The sequence below is a fragment of the Oncorhynchus tshawytscha genome, unplaced genomic scaffold (genome assembly GCF_018296145.1).
Source record: "Oncorhynchus tshawytscha isolate Ot180627B unplaced genomic scaffold, Otsh_v2.0 Un_contig_8992_pilon_pilon, whole genome shotgun sequence".
In the NCBI taxonomy this organism is placed as follows: Eukaryota; Metazoa; Chordata; class Actinopteri; order Salmoniformes; family Salmonidae; genus Oncorhynchus; species Oncorhynchus tshawytscha.
This window is the reverse complement of record NW_024608909.1, coordinates 19,501-33,949: the sequence shown is the minus strand read 5'-3', so window position 1 is coordinate 33,949 and position 14,449 is coordinate 19,501. Positions and strand designations below refer to the sequence as shown.

At 43.5% G+C, this 14,449-nt stretch overlaps 1 protein-coding gene across 1 annotated transcript in view; it reads right to left on the bottom strand.

The window, feature by feature from the left end:
• Positions 1–14,449, bottom strand: part of LOC112240943 (angiopoietin-1) — a 28,432-nt gene that overhangs the window by 12,474 nt on the left and 1,509 nt on the right. Inside the window, exons 2-6 of the mRNA XM_042313843.1 lie at positions 7,205–7,360; positions 6,850–6,971; positions 6,499–6,740; positions 4,785–4,930; positions 4,027–4,128 (exon numbers count right to left, since the gene is read on the bottom strand). Of these exons, the coding sequence (XP_042169777.1) occupies positions 4,027–4,128; positions 4,785–4,930; positions 6,499–6,740; positions 6,850–6,971; positions 7,205–7,360 (768 nt within the window). The remainder of the gene's footprint in view (positions 1–4,026; positions 4,129–4,784; positions 4,931–6,498; positions 6,741–6,849; positions 6,972–7,204; positions 7,361–14,449) is intronic.

Here is a 14,449-nt window from a genome sequence, read left to right as displayed (position 1 = left end):
AGCACAGGAACTACTGTCTTATACACAGTGTAAGGGGATAAAGAATATGTACATAAGGATATATGAATGAGTGATGGTACAGAGCAGCATAGGCAAGATACACAAACTCATTTCCCAGCAGTAGATGATATCGAGTACAGTATATACATATGAGATAAGTATGTAAACCAAGTGGCATAGTTAAAGTGGCTAGTGATACATGTATTACATAAGGATGCAGTCGATGATATAGAGTACAGTATCAACGTATGCATATGAGATGAACAATGTAGGGTAAGTAACATTATATAAGGTAGCATTGTTTAAAGTGGCTAGTGATATATTTACATAATTTCCCATCAATTCCCATGATTAAAGTGGCTGGAGTAGAGTCAGTGTCATTGACAGTGTGTTGGCAGTAGCCACTCAATGTTAGTGGTGGCTGTTTAACAGTCTGATGGCCTTGAGATAGAAGCTGTTTTTCAGTCTCTCGGTCCCAGCTTTGATGCACCTGTACTGACCTCGCCTTCTGGATGACAGCGGGGTGAACAGGCAGTGGCTCGGGTGGTTGATGTCCTTGATGATCTTTATGGCCTTCCTGTAGCATCGGGTGGTGTAGGTGTCCTGGAGGGCAGGTAGTATTTCTCTTGGTGTCATGCACCATACCTTGCCCCCGGTGATGCGTTGTGCAGACCTCACTACCCTCTGGAGAGCCTTACGGTTGAGGGCGGTGCAGTTGCCATACCAGGCGGTGATACAGCCCGCCAGGATGCTCTCGATTGTGCATCTGTAGAAGTTTGTGAGTGCTTTTGGTGACAAGCCTGAATTTCTTCAGCCTCCTGAGGTTGAAGAGGCGCTGCTGCGCCTTCCTCACGATGCTGTCTGTGTGAGTGGACCAATTCAGTTTGTCTGTGATGTGTATGCCGAGGAACTTAAAACTTGCTACCCTCTCCACTACTGTTCCATCGATGTGGATGGGGGGTGTTCCCTCTGCTGTTTCCTGAAGTCCACAATCATCTCCTTAGTTTTGTTGACGTTGAGTGTGAGGTTATTTTCCAGACACCACACTCCGAGGAATCACCTCCTCCCTGTAGGCCGTCTATATCAACATTTGTTGGTAATCAAGCCTACCACTGTTGTGTCGTCCGCAAACTTGATGATTGAGTTGAGGGGCTTTACATTTTATTGATAATATATCAAGATGGTCATCTAAGCATGCATGGCCACGCAGTCGTGGGTGAACAGGGAGTACAGGAGGGGGCTTTGCAGAACGCACCCTTGTGGGGCCCCAGTGTTGAGGATCAGCGGGGAGGAGATGTTGTTGCCTACCCTCACCACCTGGGGCTGGCGGCCCGTCAGGAAGTCCAGTACCCAGTTGCACAGGGCGGGGTCGAGACCCAGGGTCTCGAGTCAAAAGATGACGAGCTTGGAGGGTACTATGGTGTTGAATGCCGAGCTGTTGTAGTCGATGAACAGCATTCTCACATAGGTATTCCTCTTGTCCAGATGGGTTAGGGCAGTGTCAGTGTGGTTGAGATTGCATCGTCTGTGGACCTATTTGGGCGGTTTTAAGCAAATGGAGTGGGTCAAGGGTGTCAGGTAGGGTGGAGGTGATATGGTTTGACAAATAAATGTCTCTCAAAGCACTTCATGATGACGGATGTGAGTGCTACGGGGCGGTAGTCGTTTAGCTCAGTTACCTTAGCTTTCTTGGGAACAGGAACAATGGTGGCCCTCTTGAAGCATGTGGGAACAGCAGACTGGTATAGGGATTGGTTGAATATGTCCGTAAACACACCGGCCAGCTGGTCTGCGCATGCTCTGAGGGCGCGGCTGGGGATGCCGTCTGGGCCTGCAGCCTTGCGAGGGTTAACACGTTTAAATGTCTTACTCACTTCGGCTGCAGTGAAGGAGAGACCGCATGATTCCGTTGCAGGCCGTGTCAGTGGCACTGTATTGTCCTCAAAGCGGGCAAAAATCATTATTTAGTCTGCCTGGGAGCAAGACATCCTGGTCCGTGACTGGGCTGGGTTTCTTCCTGTAGTCCGTGACAGCTTAAAGAGGCTCATGCTCTTTAAAAGGCTACACTGTCAGGTTTCCTGTGGGGTTTATTAACTGTATTCGGGTCATGTGTGCAGTCCAGAGCAACCGGCAGTGTCAATTATGCGTGCGCTTCGGAATTTATAGCGACTTTGTGTCAAATATGCTAGACTAAAGGCTTCAATGTGACAACTTGTTTGGATAATGTCCAATAAATGTTTTTGTTAATCTTTTTCTGAGGGATTTCATTAGTGCAGACATTGGGGAATTTTATTGTAATTTCCCGGGTCTTGTCATGTATTTTGGGGGGTAAACGTGAAGAGTGTTCCCGGTAATGTCCCGGGATCCCGATTACCTATGTTAATCCCTGGTGCTACAGTGAGGGGGAAAAGTATTTGATCCCCTGCTGATTTGCCCACTGACAAAGAAATGATCAGTCTATAATTTTAATGGTAGGTTTATTTGAACAGTGAGAGACAGAATAACAACAAAATAATCCAGAAAAACGCATGTCAAAAATGTTATACATTTATTTGCATTTTAATGAGGGAAATAAGTATTTGACCCCCTCTCAATCAGAAAGATTTATGGCTCCCAGGTGTCTTTTATACAGCTAACGAGCTGAGATTAGGAGCACAGTCTTAAAGTGAGTGCTCCTAATCTCAGGTTGTTACCTGTATAAAAGACATCTGTCCACAGAAGCAATCAATCAATCAGATTCCAAACTCTCCACCATGGCAAAGACCAAAGAGCTCTCCAAGGATGTCAGGGACAAGATTGTAGACCTACAAGGCTGGAATGGGCTACAAGACCGTCGCCAAGCAGCTTGGTGAGAAGGTGACAACAGTTGGTGTGATTATTCGCAAATGGAAGAAACACAAAAGAAATGTCAATCTCCCTCGGCCTGGGGCTCCATGCAAGATCTCACCTCGTGGAGTTGGAATGATCATGAGAACGGTGAGGAATCAGCCCAGAACTACACGGGAGGATCTTGTCAATGATCTCAAGGCAGCTGGGACCATAGTCACCAAGAAAACAATTGATAACACACTACGCCGTGAAGGACTGAAATCCTGCAGCGCCCGCAAGATCCCCCTCCTCAAGAAAGCACATATACATGCCTGTCTGAAGTTTGCCAATGAACATCTGAATGATTCAGAGGACAACTGGGTGAAAGTGTTGTGGTCAGATGAGACCAAAATGGAGCTCTTTGCATCAACTCAACTCACCGAGTTTGGAGGAGGAGGAATGCTGCCTATGACCCCAAAAACACCATCCCCACCGTCAAACATGGAGGTGGAAACATTATGCTTTGGGGGTGTTTTTCTGCTAAGGGGATAGGACAACTTCACCGCATCAAAGGGACGATGGACGGGGCCATGTACCGTCAAATCTTGGGTGAGAACCTCCATCCCTCAGCCAGGGCATTGAAAATGGGTAGTGGATGGGTATTCCAGCATGACAATGACCCAAAACACACAGCCAAGGCAACAAAGGAGTGGCTCAAGAAGAAGCACATTAAGGTCCTGGAGTGGCCTAGCCAATCTACAGACCTTAATCCCATAGAAAATCTGTGGAGGGAAAATCTGTGAAGGTTCGAGTTGCCAAACGTCAGCCTCGAAACCTTAATGACTTCGAGAAGATCTGCAAAGAGGAGTGGGACAAAATCCCTCCTGAGATTTGTGCAAACCTGGTGGCCAACTACAAGAAACATCTGACCTCTGATTGCCAACAAGGGTTTTGCCACCAAGTACTAAGTCATGTTTTGCAGAGGGGTCAAATACCTATTTCCCTCATTAAAATGCAAATCAATTTATAACTGTTTATAATTTATAACTGTCTCTCACTGTTCAAATAAACCTACCATTAAAATTATAGACTGATCATTTCTTTGTCAGTAGGCAAACGTACAAAATCAGCAGGGGATCAAATACTTTTTTCCCTCACTGTATGTATTCACCAACATCAGAAGAATGCTGTGAGGATATCCCACCCTGTCCTCCTCACCATCTTGTACTCCTTCCACGTCCTCTGGAAGTCCATGGTTCCATCTTTTCTCCTCTGAATGACGGACCATCCTCCCCCTGCTGCCTCCATGTTACAGTAAACCTACAGAGAGAGAGACAGAAAGACCGTGACATGAGTAGCTTACACACTACTCTCACACATGCAGTGCATATCATGACAATAAAGTAAAACTAGTGACTCCTGTAGATGAGGCTCCCTGGTCCTTAGTTTTGTGTACCATGGTCAGAGGCCACAATGACAGAATGTGTCCTAAGCCCAGGGATGTAGCTTAGTATAACCATGGACACTGACAGCAGCACAGCTGATAATGGACAGGAACACACTGTTGCCAGTCAGCCATCTGCGGCTTGGCAGGACACTACTGAGGAGGAGGACATCTGCTGTGTAGCTGTGCTGAAGAGGCCAGCCAAGAGTATTTCCAGCTCCAGCATATCAGCCAGCCAGTCAGCCAATACCTGACATATTCCTGGGATATTGCTGTTGAATGTTTTGGCAAGTGGCTTTAGAGTACCGTATAATAATTGCTGCCACTTGCACGTAAACTAAAGTAGGTTACAGTCAAAAAGTGCAGCTATTTAATTGTTCATGTCTGTTTTTGCTGTTTCCATGCAGAGGTAAAGCCAGGCCTGCATATATCATCTAATATATGCCTCTATATTACACATTCTGCTAATAGAATTTACATCTCTTTTCCCCCTCTAATATTTATTGAAGATAATATATCAAGTTTTCCGTACCTTTTTGGTCTCCTGGGTGTTGATGTGAATAGTATATAATCCACTGTTGTTGAAGCCAGCTTGAAAGACTTCAGAGCAGTCCTGATACTTTCTCTCCTCATGAGATGAATCTCTCTGCTTAAAGGCAAGGTTGCTGTTTGCCACCACTGTTTAAATACATCATGAAACAAGAGCAAACACATTATCAGCTAGGCTCCAATTTGAATGCATCCAAAATCCTTTGTAATCAACAGCCTAGACTGGGTCAGGTCCTATTAGAACAGGTTATTATGTAATCAACAGCCCAGACTGGGTCAGGTCCTATTAGATCAGGTTATTATGTAATCAACAGCCCAGACTGGGTCAGGTCCTATTAGATCAGGTTATTATGTAATCAACAGCCCAGACTGGGTCAGGTCCTATTAGATCAGGTTATTATGTAATCAACAGCCCAGACTGGGTCAGGTCCTATTAGAACAGGTTATTATGTAATCAACAGCCCAGACTGGGTCAGGTCCTATTAGAACAGGTTATTATGTAATCAACAGCCCAGACTGGGTCAGGTCCTATTAGATCAGGTTATTATGTAATCAACAGCCCAGACTGGGTCAGGTCCTATTAGAACAGGTTATTATGTAATCAACAGCCCAGACTGGGTCAGGTCCTATTAGATCAGGTTATTATGTAATCAACAGCCCAGACTGGGTCAGGTCCTATTAGAACAGGTTATTATGTAATCAACAGCCCAGACTGGGTCAGGTCCTATTAGAACAGGTTATTATGTAATCAACAGCCCAGACTGGGTCAGGTCCTATTAGATCAGGTTATTATGTAATCAACAGCCCAGACTGGGTCAGGTCCTATTAGATCAGGTTATTATGTAATCAACAGCCCAGACTGGGTCAGGTCCTATTAGAACAGGTTATTATGTAATCAACAGCCCAGACTGGGTCAGGTCCTATTAGATCAGGTTATTATGTAATCAACAGCCCAGACTGGGTCAGGTCCTATTAGAACAGGTTATTATGTAATCAACAGCCCAGACTGGGTCAGTTCCTATTAGAACAGGTTCTTATGTAATCAACAGCCCAGACTGGGTCAGGTCCTATTAGATCAGGTTATTGTGTAATCAACAGCCCAGACTGGCTCAGGTCCTATTAGAACAGGTTATTATGTAATCAACAGCCCAGACTGGGTCAGGTCCTATTAGATCAGGTTATTATGTCATCAACAGCCCAGACTGGGTCAGTTCCTATTAGAACAGGTTCTTATGTAATCAACAGCCCAGACTGGGTCAGTTCCTATTAGAACAGGTTATTACGTAATCAACAGCCCAGACTGGGTCATTTCCTATTAGAACAGGTTCTTATGTTCTGGAATGCATCTTCTTATGATCTTAGAACATGTGGACATTGAAATTAAGGCCGGTCCGTTCCACGTTTCAACCTATTTTCAACATCCATGGACGTCAGCCGGTGCTCACTGGGTTAGTCCAGCCTTCTTAGTCCAGTTATATGCTTTATCTGTGCCCAGAGAATATCTTGTCTGGACCTGTGAACATTTGACACAATATATCCTCCAGTACCTCTGTTGTATTTTACCCTACCTAGAGTTTTTAAAGCCAACTCCTTCTTCCTGCAAAGAAATACTATCTATGCTATGATATTCATACCCCAGAGTATTTAATTTATACTTTCTGTAACAGGAAACATTGGCCCCAGTATCCATCCAGTACCTCCAGACCCTCTGTCCTTAGAGCAGAGTTTCAGCAGACTGTTGACGGTCTCAGTGAGCTGCTGTTGTTGGCTAAGCAGGATACTGTTGTTGCCAGTGGCCTGGTCCAGATGGGTCTGCAGCTCTGTGATCACACTGCTCTGTCTGGCTACCAGCTGCTGCAGGCTGGACCTCTCCTCCTGGAAGGTGACCAGCTCCTCATGGTGCCCAGACTCCAGCTCCTGCATCTTCTGCTCTAAGAGCCTGATCAATACAAGTGATTTGAAAATCAGTTGATCAGTCGATCAGTCAGTCAGCCAATAAATCAATACAGAACTTTTCATGGGAAGAAAATCATTCATGTTGATTTGACCTGTTCTTGTCGTGCAGCTTGCTGATCTCTGTAGATTGGTGGAGGAGCTGGGTCTCCAGTTTGTTGGTGGACAGAGAGTTCTCCAGGAGCTGAATCTCCAGCCTGGAGGTCTGATTCAACACCTGTCCATCAGGAAGCTGTTACTATCATTCATATTCACCCAGTCAAGTGTATAGAGTGTATCTATATAGGCTAAAAGTGGCACCATGTATTTTAATGTCATAGGCCTATTCATCCAATCTAATGAAGATAATTGCTGAGTAGGCTACATGATTAATAGTAAGTGTTACTGATATCATAACATGCACTTGAATGTTCTTTGGAGAGGGATATTTGTATATGATTCATACTGCACCTGGATCTCTACGTCTGTCAGTTTCCGTGTGTGCTGGGCAGTCTGGGTCAGGAAGTTGGTGCCTAGATTCAAGATGGCAACTGTGTGATTGTGGACAGCACTCTGCTGCAGCTGAGCCATCTCCACATTCAGACTGTCCTTCACATATCTCTCAATCTGACACACAAACACAGAGGAGGTATGAAGGGATGTTTAGGGCTTTACCTCTCTCGCCAGACTCCAGGTGTTCTGGACACTCACAATTAATGTCCTAGGAACGTTCTCCAACTGGCTTAACATTGAACATGTTCTCACATAGTTCAGAGAACGTTAAGAAACAACTTCCTTCTGTGGGAATTTCAGTACTTCAGCATAACGTTTCATACGGGTTTCCTCTTGGTTCTATTTAAAGTCATGTTCTCAAATTGTTCCAAGAACTTTAAGAAAACTTTCCATAAAAAACACAAGAAAACTTTTGTAATGTTCAGAGAATGTTCTAAATGTTTTATTTAAAAACATACGTCCCGTTCTCAGAACATTAAGAAAGCGTTCCATTCTCAGCATCAACAAAACTCTATCCTCTGTCTTGTTAAGTGTTTGATCTTAATGAGTGTTTGTTTCCTTTTAAAATGGGGTCTGTTTGAATAGACAAAAAGAACAACTGTGAATGCGTTGTTATTAGTCCACGCTAGCTCCATACTGGTGGCGCAGTGGACTAATTCCTTGGATAGACGACAGAAGATGATGCCATGTCACAATAATGAAGAAATGTGTTTGGATGATTAATGCAAACACATTTATAGGGTTAATGTCCGATAGATCAGTTGTCTGACAACGTCATGAAAATGTGCTTTGTTATGATTCTGAAACATCAGATAGCAAGCAACAATGACAAAGAATCTGCCATGCGGGCAATCGTAGATTTATCTTGTTCTTGAAACCATGTCGTGTTTTGACTGATTTCATGTCAATGCTTATATGGCTAAAATTCGATAGTTAGCTAACCAACAACTGTAACGATGTATTTGTGCTCGTTGTGAAAATGTATTTATGTTTTCAATAAACATTTGAAGACACATTATAGTTTACATGTTGTCAACAATCTAAGCCAACCCTGTCTGTTTTACCCCATATTTGTGCACACATTGGTTTTGTTGCTAGACAACCAACTGGTCTATCTGTGCTTGCAGTTCAAAAAGTAAACCCCAAATAAGCTAGTAGTGTTATTAAAAGTCTTACTGAAACACAACTTCCAAGGAACCATCCATAAATAACCTAATTATATCCAGGGAAGAAAAAAGATTGGATATGTATTCATTCCCTTCAGCAATTGTGGATTGAAGGATTTACTGCATCGATATGGTCCTGTCTAAGGATTTCCTTGGCCCCTGGTCAGCTACTTAGGGAGGGATCTTTCAGGGTTGTTGAGTTCAGTCATTTCCTTCTAGTCAACCAGGAGAGATCAGTCATGGGACTGCATCTGTATGTTTTCTGCCACAGATGCATCATGTGGACAGGGCTCAGCTGCCAATGACATTATCCATCTGAAGTTCACTGTCCTGATGATGATTACAATGAGGAGAGGTCTTTCCCAGCAATGTGCTTTAAAAATGTATCGGTTTTTTTTTGTGATAGCTCAGGGTCATTCAGTGATTCATTGAAGTTTAGAGTTTTCCTGTTACCCCGGCTTTCAAGCCATGGCCTTTTCAGTTCATGTGAATCAGTTTAGCCTTGGACAGCTTTTTAAACTATGTATTTTCAAAAATGTACAGTTTGGAAATTACAGTTAAGTAGTCACAATAATGGTATATGAAATATTTACATTGCAAAGTTAGAATTTCATGTCTCACTTTATCCCTGATTTAACGTAACAGATCACCCTAAGTATGATTTTCAACTTAAGAATGTCTACTTTGTGGCTAGATTCCCTCTGCACAGACAGAGGAAAGGCCTGGTCTCTATGACACTTACTGAAAGATTCCTTCTGCACAGACAGAAAAAGGCCTGGTCTCTATGACACTTACTGAAAGATTCCCTCTGCATAGACAGAAAAAGGCCTGGTCTCTATGACACTTACTGAAAGATTCCCTCTGCACAGACAGAAAAAGGCCTGGTCTCTATGACACTTACTGAAAGATTCCCTCTGCACAGACAGAAAAAGGCCTGGTCTCTATGACACTTACTGAAAGATTCCCTCTGCACAGACAGAAAAAGCCTGGGTCTCTATGACACTTACTGAAAGATTCCCTCTGCACAGACAGAAAAAGGCCTGGTCTCTATGACACTTACTGAAAGATTCCCTCTGCACAGACAGAGGAAAGGCCTGGTCTCTATGACACTTACTGAAAGATTCCCTCTGCACAGACAGAAAAAGGCCTGGTCTCTATCACACTTACTGAAAGATTCCCTCTGCACAGACAGAAAAAGGCCTGGTCTCTATCACACTTACTGAAAGATCCCCTCTGCACAGACAGAGGAAAGGCCTGGTCTCTATGAACTTACTGAAAGATTCCCTCTGCACAGACAGAAAAAGGCCTGGTCTCTATCACACTTACTGAAAGATTCCCTCTGCACAGACAGAAAAAGGCCTGGTCTCTATGACACTTACTGAAAGATTCCCTCTGCACAGACAGAAAAAGGCCTGGTCTCTATCACACTTACTGAAAGATTCCTTCTGCACAGACAGAAAAAGGCCTGGTCTCTATGACACTTACTGAAAGATTCCCTCTGCATAGACAGAAAAAGGCCTGGTCTCTATGACACTTACTGAAAGATTCCCTCTGCACAGACAGAAAAAGGCCTGGTCTCTATGACACTTACTGAAAGATTCCCTCTGCACAGACAGAAAAAGGCCTGGTCTCTATGACACTTACTGAAAGATTCCCTCTGCACAGACAGAGGAAAGGCCTGGTCTCTATGACACTTACTGAAAGATTCCCTCTGCACAGACAGAAAAAGGCCTGGTCTCTATCACACTTACTGAAAGATTCCCTCTGCACAGACAGAAAAAGGCCTGGTCTCTATCACACTTACTGAAAGATTCCTTCTGCACAGACAGAGGAAAGGCCTGGTCTCTATGACACTTACTGAAAGATTCCCTCTGCACAGACAGAAAAGGCCTGGTCTCTATCACACTTACTGAAAGATTCCTTCTGCACAGACAGAGGAAAGGCCTGGTCTCTATGACACTTACTGAAAGATTCCTTCTGCACAGACAGAGGAAAGGCCTGGTCTCTATGACACTTACTGAAAGATTCCCTCTGCACAGACAGAGGAAAGGCCTGGTCTCTATCACACTTACTGAAAGATTCCTTCTGCACAGACAGAGGAAAGGCCTGGTCTCTATGACACTTACTGAAAGATTCCCTCTGCACAGACAGAGGAAAGGCCTGGTCTCTATGACACTTACTGAAAGATTCCCTCTGCACAGACAGAGGAAAGGCCTGGTCTCTATGATACTTACTGAAAGATTCCCTCTGCACAGACAGAGGAAAGGCCTGGTCTCTATGACACTTACTGAAAGATTCCCTCTGCACAGACAGAGGAAAGGCCTGGTCTCTATGATACTTACTGAAAGATTCCCTCTGCACAGACAGAAAAAGGCCTGGTCTCTATGACACTTACTGAAAGATTCCCTCTGCACAGACAGAAAAGGCCTGGTCTCTATGACACTTACTGAAAGATTCCCTCTGCACAGACAGAGGAAAGGCCTGGTCTCTATGACACTTACTGAAAGATTCCTCTGCACAGACAGAAAAGGCCTGGTCTCTATGACACTTACTGAAAGATTCCCTCTGCACAGACAGAAAAAGGCCTGGTCTCTATGACACTTACTGAAAGATTCCCTCTGCACAGACAGAAAAGGCCTGGTCTCTATGATACTTACTGAAAGATTCCCTCTGCACAGACAGAGGAAAGGCCTGGTCTCTATGACACTTACTGAAAGATTCCCTCTGCACAGACAGAGGAAAGGCCTGGTCTCTATGATACTTACTGAAAGATTCCCTCTGCACAGACAGAAAAAGGCCTGGTCTCTATGACACTTACTGAAAGTGCAGTGTCAGACTTTATCTCTGCTGCTATGTGGTCTGAGCAGCTTCCCACGAAGACAATTGCATAGTCAGCTAATGGAATCATTCAGGAATGAATTCATCTGTAAGATCAGAGTGCATTAAGATGTCAATGTTAATGCAGAGGAAAGGAAGAGAAGGTCTAGTGCAGTGTACACATGTGTACACATGTTGAGCAGGATAAAACGTGTCAAGTGGCAGTCTCCTTATTACAATGTCCAGAGTCCTCAAATAATCACACACTACATTAGACATAAGAAACCCAGAGGAATAGTTGCATGGCCGGATTACCACATTAGGGGTCCCGGGGCACCTACCAAATATACAGTAACAGTCAAAAGTTGGGACACACCTACTCATTCAAGGGTTTTTCTTTGTTTTTACTATTTTCTACATCAAAACTATGAAATAACACAAATGGAATCTTGCAGTAAACAAAAACGTGTTAAACAAATTAAATATATTTTATATTTAAGATTCTTCAAAGTAACCACCCTTTACCTTGATTACAGCTTTGCACACTCTTGGCATTCTCTCAACCAGCTTCATGAGGAATGCTTTTCCAACAGTCTTGAAGGAGTTCCCACATATGCTGAGCTCTTGTTGGCTGCTTTTCCTCAGTACCACACTATAGCATTCATTTAATCAAAGAGGAAAACACATTACCTCAGTACCACACTATAGCGTTCATTTAATCAAAGAGGAAAACACATGACCTCAGTACCACACTATAGCGTTCATTTAATCAAAGGGAAAACACATGACCTCAGTACCACACTATAGCGTTCATTTAATCAAAGGGAAAACACATGACCTCAGTACCACACTATAGCGTTCATTTAATCAAAGGGAAAAACACATGACCTCAGTACCACACTATAGCGTTCATTTAATCAAAGGGAAAAACACATTACCTCAGTACCACACTATAGCGTTCATTTAATCAAAGGGAAAAACACATTACCTCAGTACCACACTATAGCGTTCATTTAATCAAAGGGAAAAACACATTACCTCAGTACCACACTATAGCGTTCATTTAATCAAAGGGAAAAACACATGACCTCAGTACCACACTATAGCGTTCATTTAATCAAAGGGAAAAACACATGACCTCAGTACCACACTATAGCGTTCATTTAATCAAAGGGAAAAACACATTACCTCAGTACCACACTATAGCATTCATTTAATCAAAGGGAAAACACATTACCTCAGTACCACACTATAGCGTTCATTTAATCAAAGGGAAAACACATTACCTCAGTACCACACTATAGCGTTCATTTAATCAAAGGGAAAACACATGACCTCAGTACCACACTATAGCGTTCATTTAATCAAAGGGAAAACACATGACCTCAGTACCACACTATAGCGTTCATTTAATCAAAGGGAAAACACATTACCTCAGTACCACACTATAGCGTTCATTTAATCAAAGGGAAAAACACATTACCTCAGTACCACACTATAGCGTTCATTTAATCAAAGGGAAAAACACATTACCTCAGTACCACACTATAGCGTTCATTTAATCAAAGGGAAAAACACATTACCTCAGTACCACACTATAGCATTCATTTAATCAAAGGGAAAACACATGACCTCAGTACCACACTATAGCGTTCATTTAATCAAAGAATGGCCATGGAGAGGAACTCCTGAAACTATGAAGACAGTGAAACTGATATCCCACAAATACACTGAAGTTGAAGTTCTCTGAAAAACATGGCCCCACATAAAAACTATATTATTGTTGCTTTCTTAACTGTCGACTGTTCTCCTGGTCGTTTTCAGATGCACACATCAAAAACATTTGATGGTGCAGTGAGATGAAGAATAGTTTGTCATTTTATATTCACTGCATGTATGCAGGGTTCCAAGTGCTCACCCTTAAGCATAGCCTGTATTACATTATACCAAATGCAATTACCAAACTCAACACTGGTAATACTGAAGTGGTAGTCTGTTACTACTGAAGTGGCCTTGTTCTCCCTGACAGAATCATCTCTGGTATTCCTTGGAATGTGAATGCTGCTGGCCTAGGTCCCGGTGGGTCAGGGAACACATAGACAGACAGAGACAGACAGACAGACATAAACAGACAGACAGACAGACAGACAGACAGACAGACAGACAGACAGACAGACAGACAGACAGACAGACAGACAGACAGACAGACAGACAGACAGACAGACAGACAGACAGACAGACAGACAGACAGACAGACAGACAGACAGAAACAAACACAGACAGATAGACAGATACAACAGACAGACAGACAGACAGACAGACAGACAGACAGACAGACAGACAGACAGACAGACAGACAGACAGACAGACAGACAGACAGACATAAACAAACACAGACAGATAGACAGATAGAGACAGAGACAGACAGACAGACAGACAGACAGACAGACAGACAGACAGACAGACAGACAGACAGACAGACAGACAGACAGACAGACAGACATAAACAAACACAGACAGATAGACAGATAGAGACAGACAGACAGACAGACAGACAGACAGACAGACAGACAGACAGACAGACAGACAGACAGACAGACAGACACAGACAGACAGACAGACCACAGACAGACAGACAGACAGACAGACAGACAGACAGACAGACAGACAGACAGACAGACAGACAGACAGACAGACAGACAGACAGACAGACAGACAGACAGACAGACAGACAGACAGACAGAGCACTGCCTAACGCTGAGCCCATTCCTTGAAATTGACTCCCCAGCCCTGGATTGGGCCAATGTGACATAGTGTGAGAGGGTTCAGACAGACAACACAGTGTTTTCTTAAGGACAGCCAGGCCAGCCGGACACACTCAGAACATCACAACCCAGCGACCAAGAGCCACAGCCTGTCTGTCACAGTCAAACAAGTCCCTGTCATCAATCTCTCATCCCTGGGGCTGCAACATAGTCCCTGGGTCCACACACACTTGAACAACAGTCCTTTTGAAATGACAGTGTTTTTAATTAATAATGCGGGATATGGTGCATTCCTCACTTATGGGGTAAGAGAGAGATTTTTTAGTATCCTTAAGGTTTCTGTTTCTGTTGGGTTGGTGCTCATGTCATTTAGAGTTGTTCGGTGTAATGGAGTAATCCAAACAACAGATCTCCCCAAATATACAGTATCTATTGTATACTGTACTATGGGGAGT